Source organism: Neophocaena asiaeorientalis, unplaced genomic scaffold (genome assembly GCF_003031525.2).
Source record: "Neophocaena asiaeorientalis asiaeorientalis breed wild unplaced genomic scaffold, Neophocaena_asiaeorientalis_V1.1 scaffold30, whole genome shotgun sequence".
Taxonomy (NCBI): Eukaryota; Metazoa; Chordata; class Mammalia; order Artiodactyla; family Phocoenidae; genus Neophocaena; species Neophocaena asiaeorientalis.
Window position 1 is genome coordinate 11,257,206 of NW_020174923.1, and position 19,737 is coordinate 11,276,942.

At 58.2% G+C, this 19,737-nt stretch overlaps 1 protein-coding gene across 2 annotated transcripts in view; it reads left to right on the top strand.

Annotated features, from left to right (window-relative positions):
• The window catches only part of RPTOR (regulatory associated protein of MTOR complex 1), a 337,424-nt gene extending 324,417 nt beyond the window's left edge, over positions 1-13,007 (top strand). For both annotated transcript variants that reach the window (XM_024760891.1, XM_024760890.1), the window contains exons 29-34: positions 6,388-6,494; positions 7,330-7,457; positions 9,190-9,276; positions 10,146-10,262; positions 10,531-10,660; positions 11,328-13,007. In XM_024760891.1, the coding sequence (XP_024616659.1) occupies positions 6,388-6,494; positions 7,330-7,457; positions 9,190-9,276; positions 10,146-10,262; positions 10,531-10,660; positions 11,328-11,396 (638 nt within the window). In that variant the 3' untranslated portion in view covers positions 11,397-13,007. The remainder of the gene's footprint in view (positions 1-6,387; positions 6,495-7,329; positions 7,458-9,189; positions 9,277-10,145; positions 10,263-10,530; positions 10,661-11,327) is intronic.
• The last annotated feature ends 6,730 nt before the right edge of the window (positions 13,008-19,737 follow it).

Consider the following 19,737-nt stretch of genomic DNA (forward strand, 5'->3'; position numbering starts at 1 on the left):
CCCCTGATAATTGGGTTTTCACGTTCATAGGTACATTTGGCCCTTTTTTCCCCACTGCAGCCGTGGCCTGGGCCACCGTCTGCCCCTCCCTCCTGTTTCCTTCTCGGCTGCTCCCCTGTTTGTGGTTTGTGTGATTTTGGCTGATTTGGCTCTGGCTGGCCTGCTTTCCCTTGCATCCAGCCCATAATCCCTGTTTCCTCGCAGGTCTGGCCCGAAAGGTCTCAATCTTTCTTGACCGCAGTAAGCAGGGAGGTGAGTGCCTTCTCCCTTACCTGTGAGTGCCGGGTGGGAGCCGCTCCTCTGCGTTGCCTGAGGACGCTCGCTAGCCCGGGAGCTGCTCCTCCGCGTTGCCTGAGGACGCTCGCTAGCCCGCTGTGCTCTTCAGGCAGCAGAGGATCGGGGCTGTGGTTTTTCTTTTTCGTTCCATCCGCACAGTCTCCTCCAATACAAAAACTCATCACCAGCTGAGCACTGAGATCTCATGGGATGAGTGAGGTTGACTGTGTGAGGCTCTGGGAAGAAATCTTAACGAAAGCCGTAGACAGGACTCTCCCTGGGAGCCGAGGCCTCATGGTCGCACCTCCTGGCCTCCTTGGTGGCCTCACTCACTCTTGGGCTGGCTCAAGGACAATTCAGTTCTCTGTTCCAGGCCACCTTCACAACAGCCTGGGAATGGAAAACAGTCCAGATCCAAGCCTGCCGGAGTGAGGATGGCGCAGCTCCTCAGGCTCGCAGGGAGGAGGCACATTTCACGACTCCATCAGGACAGAAAAGTCGCTCCAGATTGAGATTTGCGTTCCCACCAAATTTTTCAGAAAAGAATCTTTTTCAGAATTTAATGCAAAGTCTCTTAAAGCATCTGTTTCCATCTGAAAATCCATATACAAGTTTGATAGTTACTAAAACACCTATATGCAACTGACTGTGGATACACATGGTAACACAGGGTTAGCAAACCCTTATGCCTGCTCAAAACGAGCCCTTTTCTCTCCTAAGCTCACTAGTCAGGTAAATTGTAAAGAGATGGAGCCTTATGAATCCAGGCAGCAGATAGAATTCTTGACCTTTAATTTGCAGCATCTGAGTTTAGAGTATGACCAGCCTTCTGGTGAACTTTCTGTTCTGGTCTCTCTTTAGTCGCTCCCTAAACAAGGGTTCCCTGCAGGAAGGCATATGTGGCTATGGGTCTGACGGGGTCCCTCGTGCCATCAGAACTGGAGTGGGTAGAGAAGCAGGTCCCGGGAGGCTGAGAACACGATGTCCTTACGGATGTACAAACTCACAGTTTCGTATTTTACAAAGGACTCTTTTAGTAAAAAGTTCAAAAGGAAGGAAAAAGAGAAAACCCGAGACTGACTCAATCTTCACTCCTTTGCTTCCCGCCAGCAGTGATGGCGGTGGTTGTAACAGGAAGGATTTCTCTCAGAAAGAGCCTCCTGGGTTCTCAGAGGAATGACAGGGTCACTTGCCCTGAAATCCTGAAGAGGAGCCAGGGGACACCTTTCACGGTCAGGACCTGGGGCGGCCAGAGGAGGGCAGCCCCATCCCCTGGGTCAGCTGCCTGGGGGCAGCAGGCACCCCGGAGGGCAGGGAACAGATCGTCCAGCACCGGTGTGTGTGTGTGAACTGGACGTAAACCTTGGGCCTTGGGGCAGCTGTTAGTATTCGTTGCCTGGAGCATCTGGGCAGCAAGCAGGGCGCCGGCAGAGCACAGGGGTGGCTGGCGGGGGGAGTCACGGCTGCCCTCCCCTCCCAGCCTCACTCCTCCTCCGGGGTCACAAGCACATCCAGAGTCTAAAATTAGCAGGACCTGGTGAGCAGGAAGCCCTCTCAGTGCAGGAGGTAGGACGCGGGGCCGGGTGGCAGCCCCCGTGGGCCCACGCTGGACGGAGCACTGGCCATGGGGAACGACGGCTCCCTCCTTTCCCAGGAGGCATGTGCCCCACCCTGTCTCCTCTGACCCTAAGCAGCTGCCACGTGTTCTCGTCCATCTCCCAGGTGAGAAATAGAAGTTTAGGTGAAATCATTTGCTCCCGACGAGCCCAGTTTTCTGTTGCCAGCCCTTTCCTGTGTCTCTGAACCTGCCGGCTGTCCAGGAGGTGTTCATGGGCCCTGAGGGAGGCCTGATCCCATGGGGAGGCATTGCGTCTGCATCCCTGGGGAGGGAATGGAGGTCGCCATCCCACAGGTCTGAGGTTCTCACACATGCCTGGTTGGGCAGGGTCTGGCCCCTCCTCCTCGGAGTTCCAGAACCATAGCTCCTAAGGGCGTTTCAGGTTGGGGCTGATGGGTCCTTAGGGATCAGGTTTACATGACATGTCCTCAGAGGTCAGATCCCCATGTTGGGTTCTCAGAGGTCCGTTCCAGATGACAGGGTCCTTAGAGGTCAGTCTGGACTGGCCTCTGAGCCTGGAGGGCTGATCACGGACATCACAGGGACCCAAGCCTCTGGAACAACGTGTTTCTTCTTTTCACTGTCTGCTGGGCCTAGGGTTCTGTCTGGTCCCTGACTTACACGTTCCCGCTTCCTAGTCTACAGCCATCCCTGTGCCATACGTCTATATTTTAATGAAGAAATTCCCTCTTTTTCACGGCCAGCTTTTGGATGGGAACATGTGAGCAGGGCTCATATCCAGGATAAAGTCAAACGGGAATCTCTGCATCCTGGTGGGGGCCGCCCACCACCCCTGGCCCCAGGCAGTGAGATGGATGGACCGTGATCTCAGGCACTCAGGGTGCTGGAGTTCGCCCAGCGAGGGAGAGGCTGCAGCACGCGCGGAGCCTCCATCAGTCGAGCACTCTCCGTGTCGAGGCGGCAGCGTCGACAGGGAGGAGGGGCCCTCCTGGGGGGAGCCCAGAGCAGCCTGCCTGCTCCCAAAGAAAAAAAAGGCCAAGGAGGCCCGGGGGAGGGAGGAGGGGCACAGGCTCTGCCCACAGCTGTCACTTTTCTGGGGATGGGGAAGGAGGAGACACTGCTGAGACCGTGCTCCCCAGGAACGAAGTGATCGGAATCTTCACTCTGGTTCAAAGTCACAATGTTCCTGTCTTATGAGTTTTACTTAAATCATAGCCATCAATTTTGTTCCTTGTGCTCAACACGTCAAGGAAGAGTGTCACCCTTTTTATCATCTTTTACCAACTCATGATGAATCAGATCATCTCTCCTCCGCTGTGTCTGGAGGTCGAGACACAGGCTCGGTTGGGAAAGGTCTCGAGTGAGAAGGCCAGTGTTTGCGTTCCGTTCTGGGCAGGAGGACAGGCCAGGACCCCAGATCTACAGGAGAATGAGGTGGGGGTCGGCAGGCGCAGGAGGTCGGTCAGGGTGCAAGCAGACTGTTGTTTTTATCCCAGCAGTTTTCACGTTGATCTGAGACTCTTCACGGATAGGAGCTCACTGTCTTAGGTGACACAGCTTCCGCAAACAGTCTGGTAGAGCTAAGGAAGCAGCCTCGCCCAGATTTGTCTGTATACATAGGACGCCTGCCTCCCCGGCGTGTACAGGACTTGGGAAGACCTTAGGAAACACATTTCTTGTCTCTGCTGGCTTCACCATGCTTTACAACTGGTTTAAACCAGCATTTGGTCTGCATCAGAGAATCTAGATTTAAAACAGGACTCAGAGCTCACGTGATCCACGTCCCCAGGTCCTCTGAGGGCCACATGGGCACACCTTCCAGAGCCTCCAGTGCAGATGGAGACGCTGGGGCCCTGTGTGGGAGCTGTGTCTCCTCAAATTCACGTGGTGGAGTCCTCGGCCCCAGCACTCAGAGGGTGACTGTATTTGAGAGAAGGATTCAGTTGAAATGAGGTCACTTGGGTGGGCACTAATGCAGGGTGGGCCCCCACTGGCTCTGAATCCATCATGAAGGAGACTCAGCAAGAAGGAAGCCTCCACCACTTCATTTGGAGACCAGGTCAGGCTTCTTACCCCATTGGGAGTGGCCGCGGCCTCCTCTCTGCTTCCTGCATGGGCATGGGGCTGAGACCCCCCTCCCAGTCCTTCTGTGGTCCCCCCAGACACTCCCCAGCTTGTTCCCGTGACCCCAGAGCATCCCAGATGTCACCTGGCCACGTGCTCTCATTGGAGGACCACTCCTTAATTACACGGCTCCTGAAAGCCCGACGGGGCTGACACAGAGCTCCAAGTGCAGTTAAGGATGCCCGAGAACACAGGCCACCCCATCAGTGGTCCATGGATACAGGAGTCTGTGAGCCTCTGCAGTGACCTGGCACCCCAAGTCAGGTCGTGGGTGGGCGCGTCCTCTGTGATTCATTCACATCATGCACACCGGGCACATGGTGAGGGGAAGCAGGTGGCGTGGTTTCAGGCTCTGCTTGTGGGCTGACTGGTCACAATGTGACTGGGCTGTCCCGGACAGAAGTGGGGGCCACGTGCCCGGCCCTCTCCCCTGCCAGTTCTGATCATGGTGACAGGTGAGAGGCCTCGCCTGCAGCCTTGTCACCAGTAGATGCCTTTCTGGCACATTAGGGTGTATTCTCCTGCCTGGGGTCAGGGGCGTTGCAGTGGGGAGACTGCATTCTAAAAGGTGAAACAAAGGCTCGTCCATTTGTTGTGTGGAGCTGACATTCTGCAGGGTAGACATGGCAGCCGCCAGCAAAACAGGGAGGACGGGAGGGGGTGTGCCAGGTGACACATCTGGAACAGGTAGAAGACGGAACAGGGTGAGTCGTAGCCTCACATGGTCGAGGAGGTGAATGAGCACGATTTGGAGGGGCTGCATGGACGTCAGGAGAGGGGCGTTCCAGGCACAGGGCCCACTGTCAGTTAAGAGGACCAGCCTGGTCACTTTTGGAGCTCGAACCTTGCAGGGGCCAGGGCAGAATGGGAAGCCATTGGGGGTCTCTGGAGTGAGGGTTGAGGGGCTCAGATCCAAGCAGGAACCTGAAGTGACACATACAGATGAGAGTCTGGAGTTCGGGAGAGAGATCGGGCACTTGGAGGGAACTCCATAGCCTGAAAGGGGCATATCAGAAAAGAACAAGTGAAGGTCTCATTGTCCAACTCAGGAAGTCAGGAGAAAAGTGGGCACCCACAGAGAGAAGGGGAAACCACAGAGGCAAACACAGGAGCTGCTGCCACAAAAAGCAGAGACAAATGTATAAAAAAGCATGATGACTTCACTTCAGACTTCAGTATGACCAAAAGAAGACATAAAGTTATAATGTCAGTGACAGAATAGGAGAGGATATTTGCAATATATGAGTTAAACCATCAGTGTCAGAATGTATATTAAAACATACAGGCTGCACACACCAACATCGACCAGGATTTGGGGAAATCACACCTTGTGTCCATTTCTGATGAGACTGCAGACCAGCATCCACTCTGGGAGTGAAACGGCCTCACCTGGGGAGGTGGGACGCACAGGGATATGTCCCCTTCCCGGTGCTGCCACTTCCTTGTGCAAGGGCGTATGGAAACGTCAGTGTGGCGTGGTTTACAGGCAGGGAATCGTGGAAGTGACGGGCTCGTTCTCCAAAGGCGTGTTACCCAGAAGTTCAGTACTAATTAACCAGATCTGCATCCGTTGGGTTGGATAAACCCTCAAAACGTAACCTTACTGGAAAAACGCACATTGCTGGAAAATATACCCCCTGTTTGAAATTGGCGACGTTTTTGAAATGTGGGAGATGTGGTTCATGGTTTTGGACACGTGCCCCTGCAGGGGAGTGCACGGGGGCCAGCCTGGGAGGGCGCCCAAGGCCTGTGGGTGATTTGTCTGGGGACAGGACAGGCAAGTGAGGCTTTCACTGTCTTAAATTTCACTTCAAGAACAAAAAAAAGAGCAAAAATGATAAGATATTAGCAGCTCTTAGATCTGGGTGGTGGTACAGGGATTTCTGTTGTGTTTTTTCTGTGTGTTTGAAATATTATAATTAAACATCTTAAATCTTATAGTCCCTCCTGTGAGGTCAGTGCTGCCCTTAGGGATGCTAAAGGCATTCGCCCCCCGCCCAGTCCAGTGTGGGGAAGGGCAGTCCTCGATTCATTCACCACTGACCGTCTGTGGTCAGCCCCCTGCCTCCGTGAGGGGCAGCTGCAAAGCTGTTCACCCCCAGGAGACTGCGGGACCCAGGAGACTCACATCTCTGTGCCTCTGACACCCATTCTAAAGTCTCCAGACCTGCCGATCATGCCCAGGTGTCCTGGAAGGTGGGCATCTTGGACAAACGGTCCTAAGATCCTGCTGTCTCTCTGGTAGATGCCTGGGTACAGCAGAGATATAGAGAAGGCTCTGAATTGTCACCCCGACCTCAAGCTTGCATGAGGTTGGGGACCCACCCTATGGGTTGGCACCGACTGCTTGAGCTGTTGCCCAGAACAGGCTCCCTCGGTGACACCGGTGCCCGTCTGTGTCTCTCCAGGAGCTGGGATGGTGGTGGACTGGGAACAGGAGACCGGGCTCCTCATGAGCTCGGGAGATGTGCGTATTGTCCGGATCTGGGACACGGATCGTGAGATGAAGGTGCAGGTAAGCACACCGTCCCTCACGGGGCCTCCCTGGGGGCGAGGCGGGCCAGTGGGCGCAGACCCTGCCGTCCTCCCCAGCTCCGATTGCCCTCGAGGTCGAGGGCTGAGAATGAGGGTCCTCGAGCGCCCCCACCCCCCCCCGCCGCAAGTACTCTGAGCAGGTGGTGTCTGCAGGGGGTGGGGGAGGGGCAGGGGAAGCGGGGCCAAGTCAGGCTGCCTCCCACCTTTTAAAGGGATACGATGATTCGGTTTCCATCCGTGTTGGATTTCTTCCTTGTGTGTGCCTGAGAGCAGCAAAACCTTTTCTGATTGGAAAAGCACTTTTCCCCCGTCTGGGGGCCCATTTCCTGTCTCCTGCTCTTTCCTGCCGCGCATTCATCACGCCTCCTTCCCTTCTCCAGCGTTTACAGCTGCCAGGAGGAGAGGCGAGGAGATGGTTTATGGGCGGCAGGACTCCCCCTAGACCCTTCCCTGAACTAATTAGGAGTTTTAAGAGGGAGCCGACGATGATTCCTCCTGCCGATATATGCTTCGTCTTCCTTCTTAGAAGAGAAGGAGACTTTGGAAAGTTTAATGGGCGCAGAGGTGTTTGCTGCTCTGCCCTCCTGGCTGCGGGCCTCGGGTGCCCGGGCTGTCACTCAAGCAGATGGAGCCTGACTCCCTCTGGGGCCCAGCTCCTCAGGCCTTGACAGCTTCCGCGGTGGAGAGAAAGGCAGCAGCTCCACGCCAGGGTGACGAACGCACCCACGGTGGCTGTAAAAGGGATCCAGCACCTAGTGGGGGTGGGGTGGGGGGCCTGATGCCAGGGTGCCTCACGGGGTCTGTGTCGGCCCTAGGACATCCCCACAGGTGCCGACAGCTGCGTGACGAGCCTGTCCTGCGACTCCCACCGCTCCCTCATCGTGGCTGGGCTCGGCGACGGCTCCATCCGCGTCTATGATAGGAGGATGGCGCTCAGCGAATGGTAATTGGGCCACGCCTTCCCCTCCCTCTGCCAGACAGAGCCAGCCCCCGGAGCCAGCTGGGCACTCCCCGCAGAGCCACATCCCCCAGCGTGTGGAGGAGCACGGCTTCCCACCAGCTGTGGATGGGCTGTTTGGAACACAGGTTTGGGGGTCGGGGGGTCCCAGCAAGGCGCTGCCCTCCTGGGCTCCATTCCCACCTGAACATAGAGAAGGCTACTGCCTCCCGGGTTGAACTCAAGAATAGCCAAGAAGATGGCGTCAGGGACACGCATGGGTGCTGTACAGCGCTGGGCCACATGCATTGTCACGGCTCTTCTGGGCACTGCCCCTCGGCCCTGGGCTGAGGCCCAGGTGGGGCCCAGCACCGTGCCCTGTGTGGGCCGGTGAGCATGGAGGTCCAGACGCCAGTCACACACGGATGGTAAATGGCAGAGCAACGCTGGAACCCAGGCCCAGCCGTCGCGGGCTCCCGGGTGATGTTTACTGAACACCCACCTTGTCCCAGAAAACAGGCCTGGCCTTTGAATGGGAAGCAGCAGGTGGGCCCATGTGCAGCCACAGGAGCTAAAGGAGCCCTCGTGGGAGGGGATGAGGGGACAGGACTGAGCTGGGCCCGAGAGCAGGCGAGCACCATCAGTGACCCCAGCCGGAAGAGAGGGCAGCTGTGAGGTTGCAGGGCCGGGAGCAGGCAGGGGAGTCGGTGCAGGACCCAGGCAGGCAGCAGAGGCGTCAGCCAGACTGTGGCGGGAATTTGGGCCTGAGGCTTGGATGGTGAGTGGGCCCAGGCAGCCCCTGGCTTGCATGTTCCCTGTGGGTCTCTATGGGAGGGTGCCCACTGAAAACCCACACTACCCACCAAAAGCAGCTATCGTGGAGGTGGGGGAGCAGGGTTTCTTTTTGGGGTGATGAAAATGTTCTAAAATTAGATGTGTGATGGGCGCATAGCTGTAAGAATGTGCGAAAGTCACTGAATATGTGCTTTTAAAGGGAGAGTCTTACAGTATGTGAGTCAAATCTCAGTCAAACTGTTATTTTAAGAAGGCTCTCTAGGCAGGCAGTTAACTGGCAAACCAACCCAAGAAGACCTGAGGGTCACAGAACGGCCGTGAGGGAGGGGCTGGGGTCTCCAGAGCCCCCTCTTTGGCCCAAGGTGTGAGGACAGAGACGTGGGGTCTTCTGTGCATCCCCAGGCACCGAGACTTATGTGTGCTGGGTGTGACCTGTGTCCTGGATGCCTTCCCAGATGTCACACTCTGCCCCCACCTCCCCAGCACGTGCATCCCCCGTCCCGTACTCCCTGTCAAGGACCCTCACCAGGCCTCCGGGAAAGCCCCTGTGCCCCTCCATTTCGGCAGCCTTAGAGTCTGGGCTTCTTGGTCTCGACCCTCAAACCCACAGGGAGATGCCAGTGTGAAGTCCTGGTAGGGGGGCTGGCGGTGCCCAGGCCCCGGGAGGGCATGACAGCCACCCTGCCTCCGGAGGTCCCAGCGTGGCCCAAGGTGTTTGGGAGGCCCCCAGGGAGGGGCGTACCTGGGGGGTTCAGTCACTCACAGTGAACACAAGAGGGTGAGGGCAGACCTCGCAGCACCGGCGGACCCCGGACGCTTTAAATAAATGCTCTGTTCCCTCTGCTCAAAACGAAGTCCACTCTGCCTCCCATCCTGATGCCTCGGAGCATCAGGGACACCCACAGTTGTCACCGGGCCCTGACCCCACCTTCCTCCCCTCCAGCCGCGTCATGACATACCGGGAGCACACGGCCTGGGTGGTGAAGGCCTACCTCCAGAAGCACCCTGAGGGCCACATCATGAGCGTCAGGTAATGAGCATGGAATATTCATGAGACATTTTGCTGTAAAAACATTATTTTCCCTCCATCTAAAATATGTCCTTGGTATTTAAACAGTTGGGAAATGATGGCATTTCAGGGTAGTAATTAACTTCTGCTCTGGGACTGGCCAGAAAGGTCAGAGCCGGCACAAGGGTGGGGACAGCAGGTCCTCCCACTGGAGAACTTTGCCTGTGGGTGACTTGCAGCGGCAGGGGACGGGGTGGCAAGGCGGCTGGGCAAAGCCTCCCCGCAGCAGCGGCATCTGCCTGGCGTGTGCCAGTATCACTGAGCGGATCCGTTGTCTGCCCATAAGTCCATTCCTGCCGCCGGTAAGTCCTGTGCTGAGAGCAGCACATGTTTATTTGCCCGTTAAAGGGACAGAAAATGTAATTTACTGTCACAAAGCCACCATTTCTTCAAAGAGATGCTCTTCCCTTGTTTGTAACGTGAAAACAGAACATAGCTCTCAAAACGATGTCCGCCAGGCCCAGGGCAGGGAAGAGGTGGCCTACTGTCCTCACCTCCCGCCCGTCGCCGCATCCCCAGCTGCACAAAATCTAATCTCCGGCCGGAAATGAATAACTCACAGTCTCCCCTGTGTCTTTGCTCACCGCTGCTTCGTGCCTCGGCAGCTGGGCCCTTTCTGGCTCTGGGGAGGGGTCCAAGGGGCTCGGCGGCAGGCCTGGCTGCCAGGGTCAGTGGGGTGGGCCCATGTGCCATCCAGGGGCCTCCCTGGACACTCTGAGGGTCCAGGGGGCCATGACCTTGAGCTGCACGTGTGGACGGCCCCTGACCACACATGGCCCGTCCTGGGGCCGGTAGGCCCGCCCAGCGTCACCACAACACCCTCTCGGCAGCGTCAACGGGGACGTGCGCTTCTTCGACCCTCGGATGCCGGAGTCCGTGAACGTCCTGCAGATCATTAAGGGGCTGACGGCCCTTGACATCCACCCACAGGCAAACCTGATCGCGTGGTAGGTGCCGGCCCTCTTCTCTCTCCGCGTCCTGCCTGACCAACTCCCGGGGCCCTGTGTAAACCGCAGGCAGTACTGCCCGCCCCCACACCTGTGGAGGAGAGCTGGGTGGAGGGACTGAGTGTGTGGCCCCTTTGCTGCTCCTCACCTGCCTGGCCTCCCGGCCCTTGAGGCCCAAGTCCTCTCGTGGGGGCGACCAGAAGGAGCCCCATCTCCTTGTGGACACGCCCGCCTCCCCACGCTGACTGCCAGGCCTTCTCGTGTGCAGTGGCTCCATGAACCAGTTCACCGCCATCTACAACGGCAGCGGAGATCTGATCAACCACATCAAGTACTACGACGGCTTCATGGGCCAGCGAGTCGGCGCCATCAGCTGCCTGGCTTTCCACCCACACTGGGTCTGTGTCCCCGCGGGAGGCGAGGAGGGCGGGCGGGAGGCTAGCAGCAGCAGCAGGAGGGGTGCTGCAGCCAGGCCCCTCCCCACACCACAGTGTGGCCCAGGGTCTCCAGGGGCCGTAGCCCCCAGACTGCACTCACTGTAGAAGCAGCACCAAATTTCCTGTCAATCAAAGCAGATGTGAAGTAGCCCCGCCCTTTCTGACCCCTTCGGCCCCTACAGTCCTGGAGACCCCAGTCCTGGAGAAACTTCCCCCTGGAAAGCCCACTGGGGTAGGAGCAGCCCAGACCCCTGTGACCCGGCTGACAGCGCCGTCCTTCGTTACAGTCGGCCGTGTGGTTGGGGGCTGCTGTGTTTTAAATTAGGATTCTGCCAGCCTGCCTTCGCGCAGCGTGAGGCTCCCTGGGAGCCTGGCGTGTGGCTCTCTGCCTAAACGCACGACATCAGGCTCCCAGAGCTGTCCCTGGGAGGCCATCCTGGAAAAAAGGTGTGGGAGGCAAGGGGAGTGTGCGGACTCCCTGTGACAGGGAGGAGATGATGCATCTCTGCAGAAGCCGCAGCCGATGGGCCCTCGTTCCTGCACCTGCCTCGTGGGCGGAGTTGGGGTGTCAAGGCCCGGCCGGCACCCCCCTGGATGCTCACTGCCTGCTCTCTGCTCCCTCCTGCAGCCTCACCTGGCCGTGGGCAGCAACGACTACTACATCTCCGTGTACTCGGTGGAGAAGCGCGTCAGATAGCGGTCCCTTCCCACAAGCCGCCATGTACATAGTGGACCCACCGCACTGCCCTGAGCACCTGCCTGACCTGGCTGCTGAGGGCTCGAGAGGGCCCGCACTGTCTGTCTGTCTGTCTTCGCTGTCACGCCCAGGAGCCCAGAGAAGGGGGCTCTCCTGGAGTCCTCGGTGTGATGGTTGCTGCTCTGATGAAACACAGCTCCTGGCCTGAGGACACAGTAGCTGTACATCCCAGTCCCCTTCCCGTCCTGTTTTCTTCTGAGGTTTTTAAGGGGGAAACACTTGTTTTGTTTTCCGAGTGATGCATTAGTCCACAAAGGCTCCAGACGGAAGCCAGCCTCCCGGGGCTGCGCGCCGTGCCCCCTCCCCCCCACCCCCGGGTGTCCTCCTGGGGATGGTCTGAGCGCACTGGATGAGCTTGAGATGGAGTGAAGGACAGATGGAGGCGGCCTGCCACCCACTGGGTCCTCACCCCGGGCCCATCTGGCCCAACTGCGAGGCCGAGCGTGCCCTCCCCACACAGCCGCGCTCCCCGCAGGCAGGACTCCGTCTGAGTGTCAGCTGTTCTTGCTGCAGGTCTGTCAGCAGGAGGACCCTGGTTTGGAAGGAGAGACAGGTCCCGTGGGCCACAGAGCTTGTTTCTCTCAAGTGCTGCTCTTCCCCAGCAGGTGTGGGAACCGTGGCCTCCCCACCTGCACCCCACATGCATCACACGAGCACACATGGAGGGGCCACCAAACCCCAAGAGTATCGGGGTGAACGGTGCCACCCCAGCCCTCTGTCCCCACACAAAGGGGTGCAGATCACGCTTGCGAGGGACACGGGAGAGCTCCCGGGAGGGCAGCAGCTTCACATATGTCCATGCACACGCGTCTGTGACGGCGCGCCGAGCAGCCACACCTGGAACACGAGACACAGCCACAATGATATTTTGAAAAGCATTTTTTCCATTTTCCTTGGGAATCAGGATTATCCAGAAATAGAGGGATGAGCTGGCTTAGCTACTTCTGCCAATAAGAGGCCAATAATAGTGAGAATGTGAGGGAGAGCCGTGCTGTGGATGTGGGTGGGCTTGGCGGGGCGTAGGGCTGGGCAAGGGGAACAGCCCTTCTGCAGCCCATAGGCCATGCCTGCTCCCCCAAGAAAGTTCCAGGACAGCGTCCGCCATGTTCTGGGCAAGCGAGCAGCGTGGGGTCGGGGAGACCGCAGAAAGCTCAGCTCCCCCGCACACAGCCGGTCACCTCCACCCGGTGCTCCAGACGGCGACTTGGGAACCTTCCAGAAGCTGAGCTCCACGCACAGATGCAGAGTTGACTACCCACAGCCAATTCACGGAGCGGTTCCACTCCAGATTTTGAGCTCATATGCAGTTCTGTTTGTTTTGAGACAAAACCATCCCCTGGCCAAGCGCAGAGGCCCCGCAGAGGGGCTGTCTTCACAGGTCTGATGCGAAAATTCAATCATGAAGTTACAGAGTCTCGAGAGAGCGTGACCTAAGGGTTCATTTATCTCTATTTATTTTACCAAAATGAGAATTGAAAGACTTTGATGAAACATGGAATTGTAATACGAGAGTAAGAGCGATAAACTGTTAATAAAAGAGAAATATGCAGAGGGTTGGCTGGAGGCTCTGTCTTTTAAGGCAAGTCCTCTGTGCCCTCGGGGACTCCAGGCACCAAGCAGATGGTTCTCGGCCCTAGTTCCCCTTAGGCACAGACCCAGCCCTGTGGCTTGGACAGTTGGTCCAAGAAAAGGCACTTGGGGTGCCTTTTAAATGTGGGGTCACCCCACTCTACCTGTGAGCGCAGGCTCCCAGAGGGATTCCTGCTGCCACTTCTTGTGTCTTGTTTATTTACCACCTGCAGTTAGAGGCCAGGAGGCTGCGTCCGCTCTATTCTGGGCATCTGCCTTCCCACGCCCATCCCATGGCTCGGGGACCACAACTCCACCCTCAGCCAGCATCCCCTCTGACCCCAGCCTAAAAGGTCTTCCGCTATCAGCGCATGACTCCTCAGCCCCACCTGGTGGTCCAGGGTCGTGCCCCCTTTGGGGTCTGGAACGTCATCTCCTGCAGGCCCCCCCTGCTCCAAATGGCTCCTGATTCTAGACGGGACCCTGTGGCTCCGCAGGCCTTGCCATCCCTGGACACTTCCTGAGGTTGGGTGGGAATGTTCCCACAGATGCGGTCAACAGGCCCGTGGGGTCCTGGCCCCTCAAGCGCACCTCACATCTCAGGGGTCCCACTGAGATGTGGGTCCCACTGGAGATGGCTTGGGCACCGGCTCTTGCTGCCCCCGTGACAGGAAATGGGGCCCAGGCGTTAAGTAACTCACCCAAAGCCACACCCATTGGGTGGTGGCAGGAACCTGCATCCCAGCCAGGCATCCTGACCTCAAGGCCCGGAGAAAGACCTTCGCTCCGCAGAGGGGTTGTGGTGGGCGGGGAGGCAGGTGGCATCGGGTACCAGCCATGTACAGTGGGGCTGAAGGGGCGACCGGAAGTGAATGGGGTTCACTGGGCTAGACGGGGTCGACCTGACCAAGGACGAGGGGCGGGCCCCAGGGGAGACCAGGTAGGCTGTGACAAGGGACTCAGTTGCCGGGGGCACAGGGGGAAGAAAGGGGCCAGGACTTGGGAAGGAGGCGGGCCACCCGGCCCCTGGTCCCAGACCAATGAAGCCCCCATGTCAGCCCCCATGACTGCTGTAGCAAATCACTCCAAACGTGTTAGCCAGGACAGACTTACCCTCCCGATCCTGGAGAGCCCCACGCCGGACCTAAAACCAGGAGTCAGCAAGGTTCCTTCCGCAGCTTCCAGGGGAGAATCGCTCTTCCCCCTTTTCCAGCTTCTAGAATCTGCCCTCATCCCTTGGCTTGTGGCCCCTTCCTCCTCCTTCAGAGCCGGCGGTGCTGGTGAAGTCTTTCTCATAGGGCATCACTCTGACTCAGACTCTGCCCCCTCACTCTTTCAAGGACCCTGTGATGACATGACCCCATAGGATAGTCCAGGACAATCTCCCCACACGAGTCACCGATTGGCAACCTTAATCCCCTTTGCCACGTGACCGACCTAACAAGGTCCCAGCTCCCAGGATTAGGATGTGGGCCCCTTTGGGAGACTTCATTCTGCTGACCACTCTCTCTGTCTACAAGTCCCCCACCAAGCAGAGCCCCCAAAGGCCAAGGGGCGGGGGCTGGCCAAGAGGAGGTGGATGGACGCTGAGATGGGAAGGAAGACGTCAATCCCTGTTCTCAGTGCCAGGAGAGGACTGGGAAAAGGGCATCAGGCCATGGCCCCTGCTCTCCAGAGCCATCTGTGCAGGGCTAGCTGCCCCCACATCCCTGGGGAGTCCCCCAGGCCTGGCACATGAGGGAGGCTGCCGGGAAGTGGGTGGATTCCCCAGCACAGCCAGCGCCTGCTCCAAGGTGGGGAGGGGAGCTGTTGCCATGGAAACCCAGGGTCTGAGCAGCTGGAACTCCTGAATTAAATTATGGTTTGTTTTAAACAAGAAGGATACCCAGCATTTACTCAGCTGCACCCGACACGCTTCAGTGGAGAGAGTAATATTTTTCCCATTAGCATCAGTTATTCTGTCACCAGCACTTGAGTACAAATCAAGTGCTCATAAAAGTGAAAGATGGGCACGTGGAAGGAGCTACCACAGGAGGGCGCCAGGCCAGGCCCAGGCCCACACCCTCCACTCGGCCCCGCACAGCCGCGGTGAAGGGCCGGAAAAGAGAGCCCAGCTGCACCAAATGACCAGCGTCGGCCTGCAGGCCAGGAGCTAGGGACGACTGTATGGGGCAGCTGTGCAGAGACAGCCATCCAGCCGAGGAGAGAGTGGGCAGGGAAGTGGCGTCTCATGAGGTCATCCAGCTCGGCAAGGCTCTGCTCTGTGGGTCACTTGGAACCAGGAAGGTCCCTCCTGGCTCAGCAGCTTTCGGCACAGGACCACCTGAGACGTGGCCGCAGGCTGGTCCTCCTGCCGGTGCTGACGCTGTGCTTCCACACACAGGAGGGGCCAAGAATTCCCGGCAAAGACGTGTTCCCCACGGCCGACACGCAGACACACATGCGCGTGCAGGCGGGCGGTGGTGATTCCAATCTCAGGATGTGGGGCCAGCAGAGGGAGTTTGGGAGAAGGTGATTACAGACAAGGGCTGGGGGTGCCATGAGGCTGGCCGGCCACTATCTTGTCCCTGGAATTTCTGTAGGTGCTCCTCTGGGAAGGGGTCAGAGGGGTTGACCTCTCAAGTTTGTTCTGTTTCTCAGGTTCAGTTGCACAAGCTCGTTGGAGGCCCATGTGCCCCAAAAAGTGGCCAGTGCCTCACAGCCTGGGGCAGGTGAAGATGGGGTACGACCAGAACAGGTGAAGGAAGAGGGGGACCAGAGAGAGGCTGGCAGCTGGTATGTGCCCAGTTGTGTCCTCTAAACTCAGGCTGAAGTCTGAACCCCCCTAACTCCCTGCAGCCCTGCCCCAGCGCCCCGTCTGGAGGGGCCAATTCGGCACAGCCCCTGCCATGTGCTGGACAGGGGGGACAGTGGCGCTTGGTGGGTGGGGACAGGGACTGTGGCGAAAGCATGGGGTGCAGGCACGGACAAGGTGGCTCTGAGGCCGAGTCTCATCGGACCAGAAGCAAGTGGGGGAGGATGTGGGAGACCCAGGCTGGGTGGGGAGGGCAGAGGCCCCTCCCGAGCCCTGTGGTCCTGGCAGGTGGCCCGGCCTCGAGGGTCAGGATGGGGCTTCGGGGAGAGATCGAATTGGGCTGTTGTCAGCCCCTGAGCTAGTTGGTTTCCACCAATTTCTCCTCAGCAGCATCAGGTGGAAGAGACACCTTGGCAGGTTGATTGCAGCCCCTGGATCTGCGTCTTGGAGCAAAGGTCTCCTTTGCCTCCACCTGGTGGGGCCGGGACTTTTTCCGATGGTGGGAGGTGGGCTTCATGTCCCCACCCCTCTCCCCGGCCAGCAGGCACATCCTGAGACACCCACCCACCCGCCAGCCCCCCTGGTCCCCAGGGCTGATGTGCAGGGAGGGAGCCAGGGGCCAGCACAGGAAGCCGCAGCCCCACGTCCACACAGCCTGAAAGTGTGCAGCTGGGACAAGTGGCTGAGGATCAGAAATCCGGGTGAGGCATCCGATACACCGACCCAGACGTTGCTGCTGTGTGAAGGAGGAGAGGCCGTGAGAGAGGAGCTGAGGGGACAAGCCACTGCCTGAGTGTGGGGCAGACACCCGGGGGCACAGGTTCTGGCCCAGCAGAGCCTGCCCAGTGCCTCTCCACACAGGAGACAAGACAGGGGAGCTCCCAGAGAGGCCCCCCAACTGCGGGGGAGGGACTGGGGTGAGGAGGGAGGGGCCCGGTCCAGAGCTTGTCACCAGCACCCATTGTGCCCTGCCCTGCAGGAGGAGTGGCCTGGGGGCTGTGCTGTGAGAGAGCCCGGCCACACTGGACAGCAGCCCTAGTTCCACAGGAAGGTGGCAGCCGCCAGCAACAAGCATCACCAAAGCCCAGGCAGAACCACATGGAGTTCCCTATTGGCAACTGATTCTCAAAAAGGGTGACAAGACCATTCATTGGGGAAAGAATAGTCTTTTAATAAACGGTGCTGGGACAACTGAATATTCACACACAAAAGGTGGGCCCTTACCTCACACCATATTCGAAAACTAACTCATAATGGATCAGTGACGTAAATATAGGAGCTAAAACTATAAAACTCCTAAAAAAAAAACATGGGGGTAAATTTTCATGACCTTGAGTTTGGCAATGGATTCTTAGATTTGACACCAGAAGCACAACACAAGAACTAGATAAACTGGACTTCGTATAAGTGAAACAATTTCATGCATCAAGAATGTGGAAAAAAAAAGAACGTGAAAGAAAATAACCTACAGAGAAAATATTTGCAAATCATATATCTGATAAGGGTTTAAAATCCAGAACGCATAAAGAGCTCTCACAACTCACCAACTGAAAAACAAATAACTCAATTCAAAACTGGGCAAAGGACTTGAACAGACATTTCTCCAAGGAAGATGTGTTATGGAACTAAACTTGGCTCTGTTGCCCACACACAGTAAAGCCAGTCTATTGACACCAGGTTGTGGTGAAGGAGCACAGCACTGATTGTAGGCACTACGCAAGGAGTCCAGACAGCTAGTGCTTAAAAGGCCCAAACTCCCTGAAGGCTTTCAGGGAAAAGTTTTTAAAGAATTCCAATCGTTCGTTCTGGGGTCTCCATGCTTGTGGGCAGCACACAGTTAACTTCTTCCACCTGGTGGGGGTTTCAGTATCTGCAGAACACCTCAAAGGACGTGGCTTCTCCCAGCTTCTCCCAGCTAGGGCAGACCCATGGCAGATCCTCCCCCCACCCCATCTGTTCTTCTTGGACCCACCTTCCTGAAAGCCCTGCAGGGGTCGCTGCCTGTTGGTGCTGGGTGCTGTAGTGCAGGGATGCCAGGGCGCTACGATGCTGGGTGTGGGATGCCAGATGCTGGGGTGCCAGGTGGCTGGTGTGTTGGGACCGGTGCAGGGTGCTGGGATGTGGGGTGCTGTTCCCACGGGGCACAGTGTCCGAGATGCTGAGGAGAGGGGTGCCAGGTGCTGGGGTACCAGATGGCCTATGTCCGGGGGTGGGTGCCCGGTGTGGGGTGCGAGGTGCGGGGTTCTAGGTGTGGGAGTGCTGAGGTGCCCAGTGCTGGGATGCGGAGTGCTGAGGGACGGGTATCCGTACCGCCTTGCGGGGAGCCGGCCCACATCCCAGGCCCTGGTGTTGTCCCGCGTCCGCCCGGCTGTCCTGCAGCGCCACCGCGTGGCCGCTGCGGGGCTAGCCTTTGCCCTCCCGCAGCCCGCCTGAGCGTCCCGCGCTACACTCCCAGGAATGAAGGTGGACGCCCCTGCGGCCCTGCACCCCTCCCCGAGGCCCCGCGTTTCTTCTGCTCTCAAGCCCCCAAAAGATGTGTCTCAACCCTTGACCCGCTGCGGCCCAGCGTCCCCACTCATGGGTCCCTCGAGGGTCACCAGGATGCAGGGCCTTCCCCTGCAGCCCCTCTCCCCGCGGCCTCTCTGAACTCCGCCCTTCCCCAGGACGTCCCCCCTCCCAGGACGCCCACCTGGGAACTCCCACCGGCCCGCACCCGGGGCTACCCCATCCTCTGTGCCCACGTAACGTCCATGCAGCTGGTCCCGCCAACACCTCATCTGTGTCTTCAGCACTATTTCCTGGGCTCATACCCAACGTCTGGGACTTGGCCTGAATTCTTCCGACTTCTTCCAAAAGATTTCTTGGCTCACCCCGCGTTCTCTGCTGCTGTCACCCACCACCTCCTTAGTCTGACCCCCCAGGACCCCTGACCCTGGGGACCCCTGACCAGGACCCTGACAGTTTTTAACATGCTGCACGTTCACCCCCGGGCAGCCCCCCAGCTCGTCCTCCCTGGGGTGTCCTGGCCCGACCAGGCATCGGCATGACCCACATTCTCATGTCGGGCTTGTCCCAGAATCGCTGGTGTTTCCTGGCCTCGAAGAGCGCCTACTTTGGAGGAAATTCCCTCCTCTCTGCCCGCGAGCACCCGCCCACACCTCTGCGGATTGGCTCAGGTGAGGGCATGACGCCCGCAAGGCCACAGCTGATTGGCCTGGAGAGAACCAATCAGAGCCCTTGTCTGGGAGTGAAACCTGGAGGCCTGGGAAGGTGGGCACCCAGCAGAGGCTGAGAGGTGGGCAGAGAAGGTGGACGGAGGATGAAGGCCAAGGAACGATGAGGGGCAGGAGGTCCCGGATGGCCTCCCGCACTGGTCACCCAAGGTGGCCTCAGTTGGTGGAGGTTCGAGTCCTGCCATATGTTCCTTGGCCTGCCACCCCGGCCCGCAAGGCCCTGTCAGCTACACCTGTGAGCAAACCGGCCCGCGTGGCCGCACTTGCACTCCGCCTGCTTGCCCCAGTCTGCGAGTCAGGTAAGGGCCATCCCGTTGTACCTTCCCTGGGAGGCCTCCCATCAGGATTCCAGGTTAATTTCCTCCGGTACTAAGTGTTCCATCCGAGCTGTGGATGGTGGAAGAGGTGTAGGGGCGGCCAACTGGGGCCTTGGCAGGTGTGGTTGTGAGGCAGGGGGTCACTGTGCCGAGCCTTTCCTTTCGAGTCTACGAAAGCTCCCACGCCCCCAGGATCCAGTGATGGGACCCCTGACCTTCATTCCTGAAACCCTGGTTTTGAAGGGCTGAATCTCTGTAATAAACACCTTCCTGCTTGAAATTCCCAGAGAGATGCCTGTTTACAGAGGATTCCATGATGCATAGTTAGTGCCAGAAGTCAGTCCAGGACAGAGACCTTCGAAGACAGA